The 13,108-nt window shown below is 39.6% G+C and overlaps 1 protein-coding gene across 1 annotated transcript; it reads right to left on the bottom strand.

Annotated features, from left to right (window-relative positions):
* Positions 1–2,107: 2,107 nt before the first annotated feature.
* On the bottom strand, positions 2,108–7,899 carry ube2s (ubiquitin-conjugating enzyme E2S). Its single transcript, XM_085291898.1, has 4 exons — positions 7,700–7,899; positions 5,935–6,082; positions 3,797–3,987; positions 2,108–3,706 (listed from the first exon to the last, which is right to left on the bottom strand). The coding sequence occupies exons 1-4, from the start codon at positions 7,700–7,702 to the stop codon at positions 3,347–3,349; spliced, it is 702 nt and encodes a 233-aa protein (XP_085148024.1). The 5' UTR covers positions 7,703–7,899; the 3' UTR covers positions 2,108–3,346.
* Between the last annotated feature and the right edge of the window lie 5,209 nt (positions 7,900–13,108).

Genomic DNA, 13,108 nt, shown 5'->3' on the forward strand with positions numbered 1-13,108 from the left:
CAGTGGCAGAGAAAAGGACATCAAAGAAACTGCTGGACATTATGGACAATGCTGGGCATCCTCTGCACACGGCCATAAACAATCAGAAGAGTCTGTTCAGTGACAGGTTGCTTCTCCCCAAGACAAGAACCAACAGACTTAAAAACTCCTTTGTCCCACACGCCATCAGACTGTTTAACTCCTCTCTGGAGGGGAGAGGGAGGGGAAACAGGAGGACAAAGGAGGGGGGAACAACTAAGCTGTAGTGCCTCTTCACCTCACTGTGCAATACCTTTTGTGCAATACTTTTTGTAAATAGTCAATGGTTCAATAGACCTTGTGGAGCAGGGAAATTATTTTACTGCTATTGTTAAATAATTATCAACAGTACCATTGCATTAAGAATATAATCTGCAGCATGGATATTGCATTCAGAGGTTTAAACAGTGTCTCTTTCAGAAAGACTGAGTTGCAGGCTGACAGGAAGTTGTTTGCAGAAGTGAAAGCAGACAGTTATTTTGAGGAGCAGGCCAGACGAGGCCATTTGAATTACTAGGTTATTCAAAATGATCATTGCTTTGACAATGTAACAGATAGCTTTAAGATGGCCTTAAGATGTTTATGGTGATGTTAATTTTGTATTTCAGATGCAGTTATAACTATTGTGTACACAATGCATATCTGTGCTTATTTGAGTTGATGTTCAGGTTCTTTAAAGGTCTTAAGCTTCACTGACGTGACTGTTCAGGTGATACATGCTGAGGGAAAACTAGAACATAGAAGGAATTGCAATACATGCTTACAAAACACTTATATATCAGGTCATTTCATATTAAGGTTTTAGTAGAGGTTCTTGGTTAAAACATTTATTTAGTAGAAGACATACACATAGTCTCAGTGAGCCTCTGGTCTAGTGAAAGGTCAGAAGTGCAACAGGTGAAGAGGTGACACAGAGAGCATGTGAGGTCGTGACACACACACATGAGTTAGATTTATTTAGAGGAGAGAGAGATTAGTCATGTCTGGATTGGAACTGCGAAAGTGTCTCGGTAAAAGAGGAACCGTCCTTGCCGTCTCGGCAAGAAAGAGGAACTGAAAGGTAGAAAGGAAGTGCCGGCCATGAAAATAGAAGATGATGTTCTGTCTTAAAAGTCATTGTGGTGTTGATTTGACGTATGTATAAAATGTATCTGTGACGCATGAAGGGGCGTCAGTAAACAAACCCTGATGTTATAAAATAATTGTTTGTGCTTTGATTAAGTCGAAGATCACTTGCTGTCTGTGCACAGAGTGTTCTTCCCACACGTGTGTAGTCATTAAAATCATTGTTTGACCAAGAGCTTCTGGACCAAGGGTGGTTTGTACTCTCCCTCCTCAATTTTGAACCTTTAACAACCTCAATACTTGAAATGTGCAATTCACTTGTATTTTTTATTCCTATTTATTCTATTTATCCCCTTTGTATATTTTATTTATATTTGTCTCTGTATTTATATATGTGTGTGTGTGTGTGTGTATGTATATATATATATAACAATTCTGTAACTGTAACTTCGGTCGTTGCTGTGCTTTTTTTTGGAAGTCGAATTTCCCAGAGGAACCCACCCGAGGGATTAATAAAGTTCTATCTTATCTTATCTCTCACACACGTCAAAATCTTCAGTGAAACTGTGTTTATGATTAATAGCACGGTGTGGGTTTTCACTGCATGGATGTTTATACCAGGTGTTGAAGGAGGTAAGCACTTCCAAAACGGGTCTTGAGGAAGGTGTAAAGGGTTACACGGAGCCCCAGGTGTCTAAGAAGGGTCTGATAATTACCTGCATGGCAGGCTGCTATTTCTACACAGGTGGGTGGGCTGCTGCATGTTGGCAGCAGAGGCCAGTGGAGCCCTTCATTAGATGGCCCAAAGACGCTCTATCGGGTGCACTTCAACTCACTGGTTTGCTGGGGTGGATGCAATTACTCGTTTTTCCTCATAATGGTTATTCCATCACTGCAGAACAGGAGACCACTAAACAAAATGTGCTAATACGCGTCACTAGAAAAGCCTCATTTGCATTTGTTCTTAGCATTAATTTCAACATCGCTTGACAGAAGAGGACCAAAGAAAAAACACAAACAGGAGTTGATTTTCCATTTCACTTCTGGTATTTCAACATTTTATTAATTTAAATAATTTAAAATGGACACAAGATATCCAGCCAGACAGTGTGCACAGTAACAGGAGTTTCAGAGGCACCTTTTCCATCCAAATTAAAACAGCGCTTCAGTGTGTTTCCTTGGGAAATGTAGGCCCCGCATGCATTTAAGAACGGAAAGAAAATTTGCCCGAGAAACCCTGCAGTTGCCACGGATGGAGGGGCAAGTTGGTTCAAACTAGGCACTTGTCATCTCTGGTACTCCACGCGGCTGGTCGGCGTGCGGTGCATCTGAGAGGACATGCTGCTTTTGTTAGGAGGCAGGGGTAGTTGAAGCGAGTCACACCACAGTATGCCTAAATACAGAGAACAGTTGAGGTGGCATGCGCATGCCATCTACCCTGTTCCCTTACAGCCACTGAGCTACATCTTCACACACAACCACAAGACAGCTGAATATGGACGTGTCGATTAAAAACAGCTTTTGAAAATACTGGTCAGTGAAACAGTTTTAAAAAGTCAGAAAAACAAAACAAAAAACAGCAGACTTCCTTTACTTGAAACAATCCATACCTTTACACCTTTACCTAAATTGGATCACAAAACGAAGAATACAATTTGGACGTTGCATAATTTTAGCGCCTTCTTCCATCATTTCCTTTGAGCTGAATTTAAAAACCTGACTTTAAGGTAGCATCGTGGTTCAGACTCGACAATGAGTCAGGCTGTGCAGTACACAGTACCATCACAGTTGCTTTTACCAAGAAATGCTTTAAAAAAAAAAAAATGGCTGCTATTAAGTCTGAGACGACAGGAGCTATATCTCATTAATGGACAGACATCAGAGGCCGTGGTTTGCACAGTGAATCGCATTAAGTATCATTCATTCACAGTAGGCCAAAGGAAAATCACAACTGATGGCATGATGGTTTTTTTTGTTTTTTTTTTAGACTGAAAGTGTATTCTTTCATTTCAGAAAAGCAACAATTTGTCACCGTCTTCAGGTATGGGAAGAATTAAACCCGTGACACCAACTGGACAAGACAGAGTGATGGAAAGACAAAGAATAAGGTATAAGTACAAAGTGAGAAGTCTGGATTTTCAGGGTATAAAGAGTCAAAGGGAACAAAAACATCATCAGTATACTTCAATATTTAAATTTACTCTCCCACATTCACACAAACACACGCGCACACACACACCCACTGAGAATTTCTATGGAGGTATTAAAGTCGCCTCAACGCACGCTTTTTATCTGCTTTCTTCTTCCCTGCTACATTATTAGTGCTACTACTACTGTTGCTATTGCTGGTGGTGGTGCTGGCTCCATTGGCTCCATTACCCAAAGCTGCTGGCACAGACGCCGCACTGGGTCCCGCTCTCTTCATCGGGTCACCTGCATGCTTCTTTGGCTGGGGGCCGTCATTAGGATCCTGAGGTGCCCCAGAAGTGCCGCCCATGGCGTGGATCTCTGTGAGCAGGCGGGCCCGGGACTCGTACTCAGCATAGTCCTCTAACAGCAAGCGGCCGGCCTCTTCGTTCAGAGCCGATTCTGGGTTCGGATGGATTAGAAGACACTTGATTGTCTGTATGTAGGAAAGTGAAGGAAAGAGATGTGAAATTAGTGGCCTCAACACAAGCGATACTGAAACAAACACACAGATCATCCTTCTTACCAGTAAGACATGTTTGAGGCCGAGTTCTGCCTTCCAGTCCCTCTTCAGCACGTTGACACAGATCTCTCCCTTATGACCCACGTTGGGGTGAAAAATCTTGGTCAGGAAATACCCTTTGGGTGGAACCGCAGGGAAGTCCTTCCCGAGGACCAGACGCATTCGGAAAATGCCACCAGCAAATGGAGTTCCCTCTGTTGAAGTATAAAGAATTCATCACATGAACATTATGTCCTGACTCTGCCAAACTTCATCCAGAAAAAGAGGGTCACAGAGCTGCAACCGAGTCCTCTGACAACACATTCAGCGCATACAAGTCAGTCAGTCACAGAGCACATTAACTATCATTTCAAATCTGCCACATAACAGCAAATATTTCAAAGCCGAAGAAACACCACCTGACACTTTTCCTTGACACCTAGTCTTGGTTTTAAAAAAAATAAAATAAAAAGGTTCCAGAATGAAAACTGCGCCAGCATCGAAGATTTAATCTTACCATCTGTTAGACAGGTTTCTTAAAGCGAGGAGACTTTTTAGGGAACAGGAGATTTGTGTACAAAAATAATCGAATATTATCCTGTCATCAGTGGTAACAAAGTGAAATAAACACAATATTCTTTCGCGAGAGAAGAGTAAGGAAGTTTACGAGGCCATTTCAAATCCTTGTCACTTGCTCTTAAGTCAATTTCCTGCTATTTAACTTCTATCAGTTTCCAATGAAATAATCTGATATTTGATCTGATATTTCTTGTTTGACCATCATCACCATCTGTCTGTGTACGCTTCAGCTTTTAACCAGGTATGCCAAGTAGCAACAACAAAAATTTGACATTATGAAACACACTGTACTGCTGCTTTAACATAATGAATTACCTGATCTGAAATCAGATATAAATGTCAGTGCCCAATAAATGAAACTGATGCCGCGACGGAGCTCTGTGGAGGAGTAGAAAATGTGGACAAGTGTCTGGCTCTTCAAGACCTACTTAAAAATAACATCTGAAGCAATGAGTGCATAGTGGCAAGATATCATGATAGTTTAAAGTGACTTATGTGTCTCATGATATTAACAACACCCACAAAACCCATAATTTAAGTGATTACACAACAGCATAAATTTTGAAAGCTCCACGAAGGGGGGAATAGAAATGTAAAACAGGCCTTGAGGATTTATTATTCTACAAATTAACAGCACAAAGACTAAATTATGTACAGATAGTAAAAGATTCCATCAAAGCTGATGGCTTCCATTTAAGCTTCAATAATACCTAAAAATCATGGAGCAGACGGCTGACTCAGCTCAGTCATCACCAGTCATGTTATTACCTTGAGCTGATAATACAAAGTTGGCTATCAATAAGAAACTCTCAGCCTTTAAATATTATTGTTTGAAGCTGTTTTTCTGGATGTGAAGTGGTGAAGTAACTAACACACTGTAAATGCACAGTTTGCTGCGAACATGACGCAGAACTCGGGGTTTTTCCTGGACACTGGTGACCCTTTGATTAATGACTATAACACACTGGCACAACTGACTGGCACACAGTGAAGGCGGCGAGTGTCTGTCACCTTACTTAACAGAAATCTGAATTTATTTCTGGACATTTTCAAAAACAAGAATGCATGTAATGTTGAAGGAAATAAAATACAGCCTAAAAAGAAAATGGGCTAAAATATTTTTGTTAGAAACCTAGAAATGTTTGCATGCAGGAAAAACCCTGAGAGATAATATATTTAAGAATACACAAAAAACCCTTGAAAATACAAGCTGCAAGGTGACTAAACTAGGATATTTTATCGCTGGTTTTGAAAATAAATTTCCACATTAGTTATTCAAGGATAGAAGTAATACAATTAGTATGGATTTCATTAAGTTTATTTTACTCATCAGTCTCTGACAATTTGTCTATTTAATGAAATACGAAATGCTCTGTACTGATCTTCTATGATAAAATATTTTGAGTCAGGACAAACTCAACAAATCTGGTTCAAACTAGAGATCTTAAAGAAACTTTTGCAAATCTAAAGCCCTAAATTATGAAAAGACCATACTGCAAATACTCACTTGGTGAGTTTACTCCCAAGAGTTGTGTCGGTCCTGCTCTAAGTGTGAAGTGATGACACTATATCATAATCCTTACCTGGTCCCTCTATTGCTGTGTGAAGCTCTGTTATGTCTTCTTCGCTGGGATAAATCTTAATGCCCTCGGGTGGATCTGCTGCTAAAGCTGAAACTTCTTTGTAGACCAAGCGAAGAACATGAGGGGGCAAATTCTCCACATTGGAGTTCTGGAGAGACATAACAATAGTTTAGCCACAGCGTTAACAGGAATGACCAAGCTGTACTCTTACTAAGAATGAGGAAAAATGAAGGCTGTAACTTCACCTCAGGTACTGTTAAGATAAAGTTTTACATTTAAAGCATGTAAGCCAAAGCAGCTGAAAAAGAGAAGAGAAAGAAAAAAAAAAAATAAAAAATAAAAAAAAAAATCAACAAATATAGGATCACCAGATTCAGAAAAAAAGAAAAGAATATCTTTGTGTAGGACACTGGGACATGTTACTAATGCTGAGAACTAGACTTAAACAAATTATGCAGTTTTGACATCAAGAAGTCCAGAAAAAAAATGAAGCACATTTCATTACATCCCCCCCCTCCCCATTTGTTATGTGATAGTTTGTACAATGTAAATTTATTTTCCTTTTCTATAGCAACAACTGTCCCATATTATTCAGTGTTATTTCAGCTGACTTTGGGACTTTAAAAAAAAGCCCACTAGTTTATATTTTTCACATGTTTTGACTTTTTATTTCTAAGCATTCATTTAATTTCCAGAATGGGTTCGCTCATTTTAGTTCATTTTTAATCTTTGAAAATATTTAGTTTCAGCATTAGGCAGTTTATGTTGACAACCAAAGTGGCTAAACCTAAGGCTATTTCCTCTACATTCTGATTTTCACTTTTTTTTTTGTATTTCAGTCTACTCAAATATTTATTTCACACTTCGTTTTTGGCTTGCTGCAAAAACCTTTGTCTCTGTAGATGTACACATTTTACAACCACGTGTTTACTTTCCTAAACTTTGACTAACAAATAAATATGACACTGCCTCAACATGTTGGTCTGTTAGCACACTGGACACCTTTTCTTTAATATACAGCGAGTGTGAGTGAAGTAAATTTAACATATTATCAAAATGTTTATTATGTAGGTACGTATCGACTCATTACACACTAAAACATATTTTTTTGTATGGCTTTGATGATTTCGTTCCACACATTTTAATAATGTGTCGATCGGCCATATGGCAGAAGAAAAAAAATCTATCATCGGCACCACCTGAGACCATCTACATTTTCCGCTGCGGATCTGCTGTCATTTTACACAAGCTTTTCTCTGTAATCTGCGCTTGCCAGTCATTATCTTCCTAATTTTAACACGTATTTACGTAATGAACATGAGCTGGAGCTCCTCTGGGGGAGCTACGGTTTCATCATCGAGCCAGCGGTCCCCGCACCACGTTAAGCATCCTCAGAGAAGTCAGATGAGTTATAACTTGATCAACTTGAAGTATGCTTTAAAGGCACAGCAGTAGATAATTAATACCAGTTAAACAGTCGACGGGCAATGTTAACTTTATGTTACCGTTAGCATACCTAGCCTAGCAAATGCCTCGATTAGATTTCGTGTTAAAGAAGCTTTTGGTTTAGTGGTAATAGTTTCTATTGTGTATAAAGGTACTTATTAATTACACCAATATACATCTGAAGACTTTAATAAACGCATTAACTTTCAACAAATAGACACAACCGCCCATAAAAATCGAAAGAAAAAAAATCGACAGCTAAAATCGGTTAGAGCTAGCAGTGTCTCCCATTAGCTGTTAGCTAAGAGGTTGATCTTACCATCTTCAAAAAGGAGCTCTGCTTGGGTGGTGGGTGTCTGGCTGGTGTCAGATATAAAGAACCGTTTCTAATAGAGCTTAGAGGAGTGAAAAACTATATTCGATGAAAACTTAGCCGACTGGCTGATGATCGCCGTTCTTCTTTTCTTCTCTACGTTGACACAGGAACAAAAATACGATCCTCAATTGAACCTTAAAGCACAGACCAATGACCGGCACAGTGGTGTGAAACGTCAGAAGAGACAGACCAATCGAAATGCATCGATAGAGCTGCGTCACATCAAAAAGCCCTATCAGCCACATAGAGTGAAAAGTACATCTGATACACGCCAGCGATAGGTCCATTTGAAAAACTCACAAATCTAATCGATACTGAAAGATCAGCACCAGCTACATTGAACACCAAAATTAAGAAACGCCTACTGTTTAAACCAGCCAGCCTAATTTATTCAATAGATAAATACTTAACTTGATAAGCGGGGTCACTTTTGTTACGTTGTATGATAGATTTATTTTAATGTTGGTTAATTAAGTTCACTCTAATTGGCAATAACAATAACTGGATTAAATTACACTCATTTTGTTTCGTATTCGTGTAGTACAGAAACGTGCCTGAGCAACACACCACCAAAAATAACAACACAATTAACATTTATTCATCAGACCCTCTTTTAGGTGACCTACGCCTTGTTAGTACTGCTCTGGAGCCGTTTTTGGTTTCAGAACTATTTTAATTCTTTATGACATTCAACAAGGTGCTGGAAACATTCCTCAGAAATTTTGGTTCAGATTGACACGATAGCATCACACAGTAGAAACAGATTTGTTGGCTGCACATCCATGATGTGAATATGCCTTTCCACCACAGCCCAAAGGTGCTCTATTAGACTGAGGTAAACTGGAGGTAAACTGGCTGTGGAGGACATTTGAGGACAGTAAACTAATTTTCTTGTTCAAGACACCAGTTTGAGATGATTTGAGGTTTGTGACATGGTGTATTATCCTGTTGGAAGCAGCCATCAAAAAATATGCACACCGTCGTCATGAGGGGATGGACATAATCACAGGTAGGCTCAGTTGTTACCCAAAATTGGCCAAGAAAATATCCTCACACTATTACAACACCAGCAGTAGCCCTAACCACTGGGACAAGGCAGGATGGATGTGTACTTTCATGTTTAATGTTATAGCAGAAATCAAGACTCACAAACTGGGCAACATTTTCCAGTATTTGATTGTCCAATCATTGTGAGCCTGCTACGTCCACACTAGGCCGGATAGATCTGAAAACGGCGTTTTCATCTGAAAACGCTCTGCGTCCATGCGTTTTTCAGTCGTTTTCACAGCGTTGCACGTCCACATTGAAACGACTGAAAACGCTTACGTTCCAGTACTGCGCATACGTGAAGCGCAAGAAGATTGACCTGCCTTATTTCTGTCTGCTGCTTATTTACTTTCCAGCTCTTTGAAACATTGCTGCAAAATGTTGAGGAAAAGCACAGCGTTTTTTAAATGGACTAACAATGAGGTGGAGTTGTTGCTGTAAGTAACACAAAGGTGCAAAGTTGCAAAACTCGAGTGAGAGTTAAAGAATTTGAAGAAAAGCTATCTGGAGCATATACAGACTCATATTAATCTTTAATAGGGCTGTCAAAATTGAGAGCAAACAAAACAATTGCTGTAGAATTCCCTCCGCCTCTCCTTTTGAAAACGTTTTCGTTTATAAAAAAAATTCCGTCCACACATAAAAGCCAAAAACGAAGGAAAACGCTGCTAGGAACATGCCAAAGCAGCAGGTGGCGCTATATTCCTATCCGTGTAGAAATGTTGGCCAATCAGAAGTCAATAAGCCTGGGTGGGAAAGAGTAAACAAAGATGGCGCATAGAAGCAGAACTGAGTCGTATGTGTGGAGGGACAGTAACTGTATGTGTATATGTAAGCATTTAAACACTGCAGAGAGTAAAATTAACAGTAACAGTATTTTGTCTACATCCGCTATTATAGAAATTCATTACACCGAAACAATAACGTGGCGCACAGTGTGACGTCAAAAAATGCGCACATCTTTGACGCTGCGTTTTCTCCGTCCACACGTAAATGCAAAAACTGAGTTTTTGAAAATATCCACCCTGGCAGAAGTTTTTAAAAATCTCCGTTTTCAGTGACCGAAACGTTTTCAGTCACTGAACATGTGGACGTACGTACACGGGTATTTTTGAAAACGCAGATTTTTCTCTGCGTTTGCACCTTTCCTCCACACGTAAACGGCGTTTTTGGTCACTGAAAACGGAGATTTTTAAAAACTCCTGCCAGGGTGGATATTTTTGAAAACTCCGTTTTTGCATTTACGTGTGGACAGAAAGCGCAGCGTCAAAGGTGTGCGCCTTTTTTGACGTCACACTGTGCGCCACGTTATTGTTTCGGTGAAATTAATTTCTACCATACTGTTACTGTTAATTGTACTCTCTGCAGTGTTTAAATGCTTACATATACACACAGTTACTGTCCCTCCACACATATGACTGGGTTCTGCTTCTATGCCCCATCCTTGTTTACTATTTCCCACCGAGGCTTCTAGACTTCTGATTGGCCAACATTTCTACACGGTTAGGAATATATCGCCACCTGTTGCTTTGGCATGTTCCTAGCAGCATTTTCCTTCATTTCTGCGTTTACGTGTGGACGGGATTATTTTTTAAAACGAAAACAGAAAATCTCCGTTTTCAAAAATACCCGTGTACGTGTGGACATAGCCTTGGTTTCCCGTTCTTACCTGGCAGGAGTGGCACCCAGTATGATTGTAGCCCTGTAGCTTTAAGCATGTTGTGCTTTCAGAAATGCTCTTCTGCATGCTTTTGTTGAGTTGCTATTGCTTTCCCATGTGCTTGAAAAAGTCTGGCCGTTCTCCTCTGACCCCTGACATTTGAGCATTTGAGAAGTGTCGATCACTAGATATTTTCTCTTTTTTAGGATCCTCTGTAACCCTACAGATGGTTGTGTGGGAAAATCCCAGTAGATCAGCAGTTTCTGAAATACTCAGACCAGTCTGTCTGACACCACACCACCAATCAATGTTCAATACCATGTTCAAAGTCACTTAAATCACCCTTTTTCTACGGTGGCCCCTAGAGACAAAGCACGTACAAACTCCAAAACACTTGCAAACTAAAAAACATTTGCAAACTCCAAAACACTTGCAAAATCCAAAACACTTGCAAACTAAAAAGCACTTGCAAACTCCAAAACACTTGCAAACTCCAAAACACATGCAAACTCCAAAACACTTCCAAACTAAAAAACACTTGCAAACTCCAAAACACTTCCAAACTAAAAAACACTTGCAAACTCCAAAACACTTCCAAACTAAAAAACACTTGCAAACTCCAAAACACTTGCAAACTAAAAAACACTTGCAAACTCCAAAACACTTCCAAACTAAAAAACACTTGCAAACTCCAAAACACTTCCAAACTAAAAAACACTTGCAAACTCCAAAACACTTGCAAACTAAAAAACACTTGCAAACTCCAAAACACTTGCAAACTCCAAAACACATGCAAACTCCAAAACACTTGCAAACTAAAAAACACTTGCAAACTCCAAAACACGTACAAACTCCAAAACACATGCAAAATCCAAAGTGTTTGGAATTTGCAAGTGTTTTGGAGTTCGCAAGTGTTTTGGAGTTTGTACGTGCTTTGTCTCTAGGGGCCACCGTATTTTTCCGCATACTGATGCTCGATCAGACAGGTCATCGTGACCAAATCTTGACCTTTTTGCCAAAATTGTCCCACTGTTTATAATCAAGTTTAGAGAGATCGTTTAAGTGATTCCAAAACACTGCCATAATTTATGAAATTTTGGGGTTGATACCTTATGTATGCCGCTAGAGGTCACTTTTTGAGTTTTTTGGTATGGTGAATGTATTTAAGGTAGACACACGTAATTAGCAGCAGGTGTGTTGTTGATCGGAAGAAGGCAAACAGTTTGTGACCGCTGTGCTGCTATGTTAAATTGTGGAAATAAAGAATCTAAAGGACAAGATGAGTAAGGCTGGAGTTATTGGACTGTATCAAGTTTAATATATTCATGCATACCAGTGAAATCGCGCGTCATCCCTGTCAACAAATACCTCAGTGGCTTCAAGCGTAGGCTTAGCCTCTACAGTAAGACAAAGCTTTGTCACCCTAACCGTTACAGTAATTAACAAATCTATTAGATTACTTGTCATAAAATCTGTTTAAAACTAAAAAATATTTTGTTATCTATTAGACACACATTAAACAGAATTAGTTTTCCCACACTGGACTTCTTTAAGAAATTATTCAAGTGCAACATCTATCCATTAAATCTTTTCCTGTTCAGGAATGCAAATAATTACATTTATCTCAATAAAAAAACAGACAGATTTAACATTTTTCTGTAATAATGTAAATTTGAAAATTTACAGTTTTCAGTTTATGGATTTACTTGCTTCTGTTTTAATTGTTTTAAGTTCTAACTTTATTATTATACTATGGAGAATATTTATTAAGAGCTAATAATAATTTGCTAATAATTTCAGAATATATACATTTTTCGACTCCTTCCTTTAGGGGTCGCCACATCAGATCATCTGCCTCCATTTTACCCTGCCCCTAACATCCTCCTGTGACACACCAACCCTGCATGCCCTCCTTCACGACATCCATGAATCTTCTTGGTGGACTTCCTCTTTTCCTTCTGCCTGGCAGCTGCACATTCAACATCCTTTGTCCAATGCATCCACCATCTTTCCACAGCACATCCCCAAACCATTTGAGCCTTCTCTCTCCAGCTCAGGCTCCTGTCTTTTTGTCGGTGGCACCGTCTCCAAACTAGACATCACAGCAGGTGTCACAATCATCTTGTAAGCCATTTTTTTCACTCTTGCTGCTATCCTTCTGTCACAAATCACCCCCCACACTTGTTTCCAACCACTTAACCCTGCCTGTTCTTAACCTCTCTTATGCACTGTTTGTTGTCTTGGATGTGACTCCAGGTATTTAAACTCATCCAACGTTGCAACCTCTGCTCCTTGAAACTTTACCTTTTCACCTGTCTAGTCTAGTCTAGTTTAGTCATGCTTCTACTGACTTTCTTCAGCTCTTCGCCCTACTCCTGGTTTTTACTACAAATCACAATGTCGTCTGCAAACATCATTGTCCACTATTTCAGAATAGAATAAGGCAGTCATGTAGAAATCTCAAGTCTCACCAAACAATGCATCAAAGCCTTAGTCGGGCAGGCTTTGAAAACAACATTTCCTTTGTCCCACACGCCATCAAAATGTTTAACTCCTCTCTGGAGGGGAGAGGGAGGGGAAACAGGTGGACAAAGGAGGGGGGAACAACTAAGCTGTAGTGCCTCTTCACCTCACTGTGCAATACC

Source organism: Mchenga conophoros, linkage group LG11 (genome assembly GCF_057382185.1).
Source record: "Mchenga conophoros isolate Kocher_MC1m ecotype Shallow Benthic linkage group LG11, M_conophoros_male_GT1.1, whole genome shotgun sequence".
Lineage (NCBI taxonomy): Eukaryota > Metazoa > Chordata > Actinopteri > Cichliformes > Cichlidae > Mchenga > Mchenga conophoros.

Bases quoted from the DNA above. Each gene is read 5' to 3' on its own strand.
- ube2s (XM_085291898.1), bottom strand. The intron at 3,988-5,934 runs GTAAGGATTATG...ATACTTCAACAG, and splicing joins CACAGCAATAGAGGGACCAG to AGGGAACTCCATTTGCTGGT. The intron at 3,707-3,796 runs GTAAGAAGGATG...TCCTACATACAG, and splicing joins GCCTCAAACATGTCTTACTG to ACAATCAAGTGTCTTCTAAT.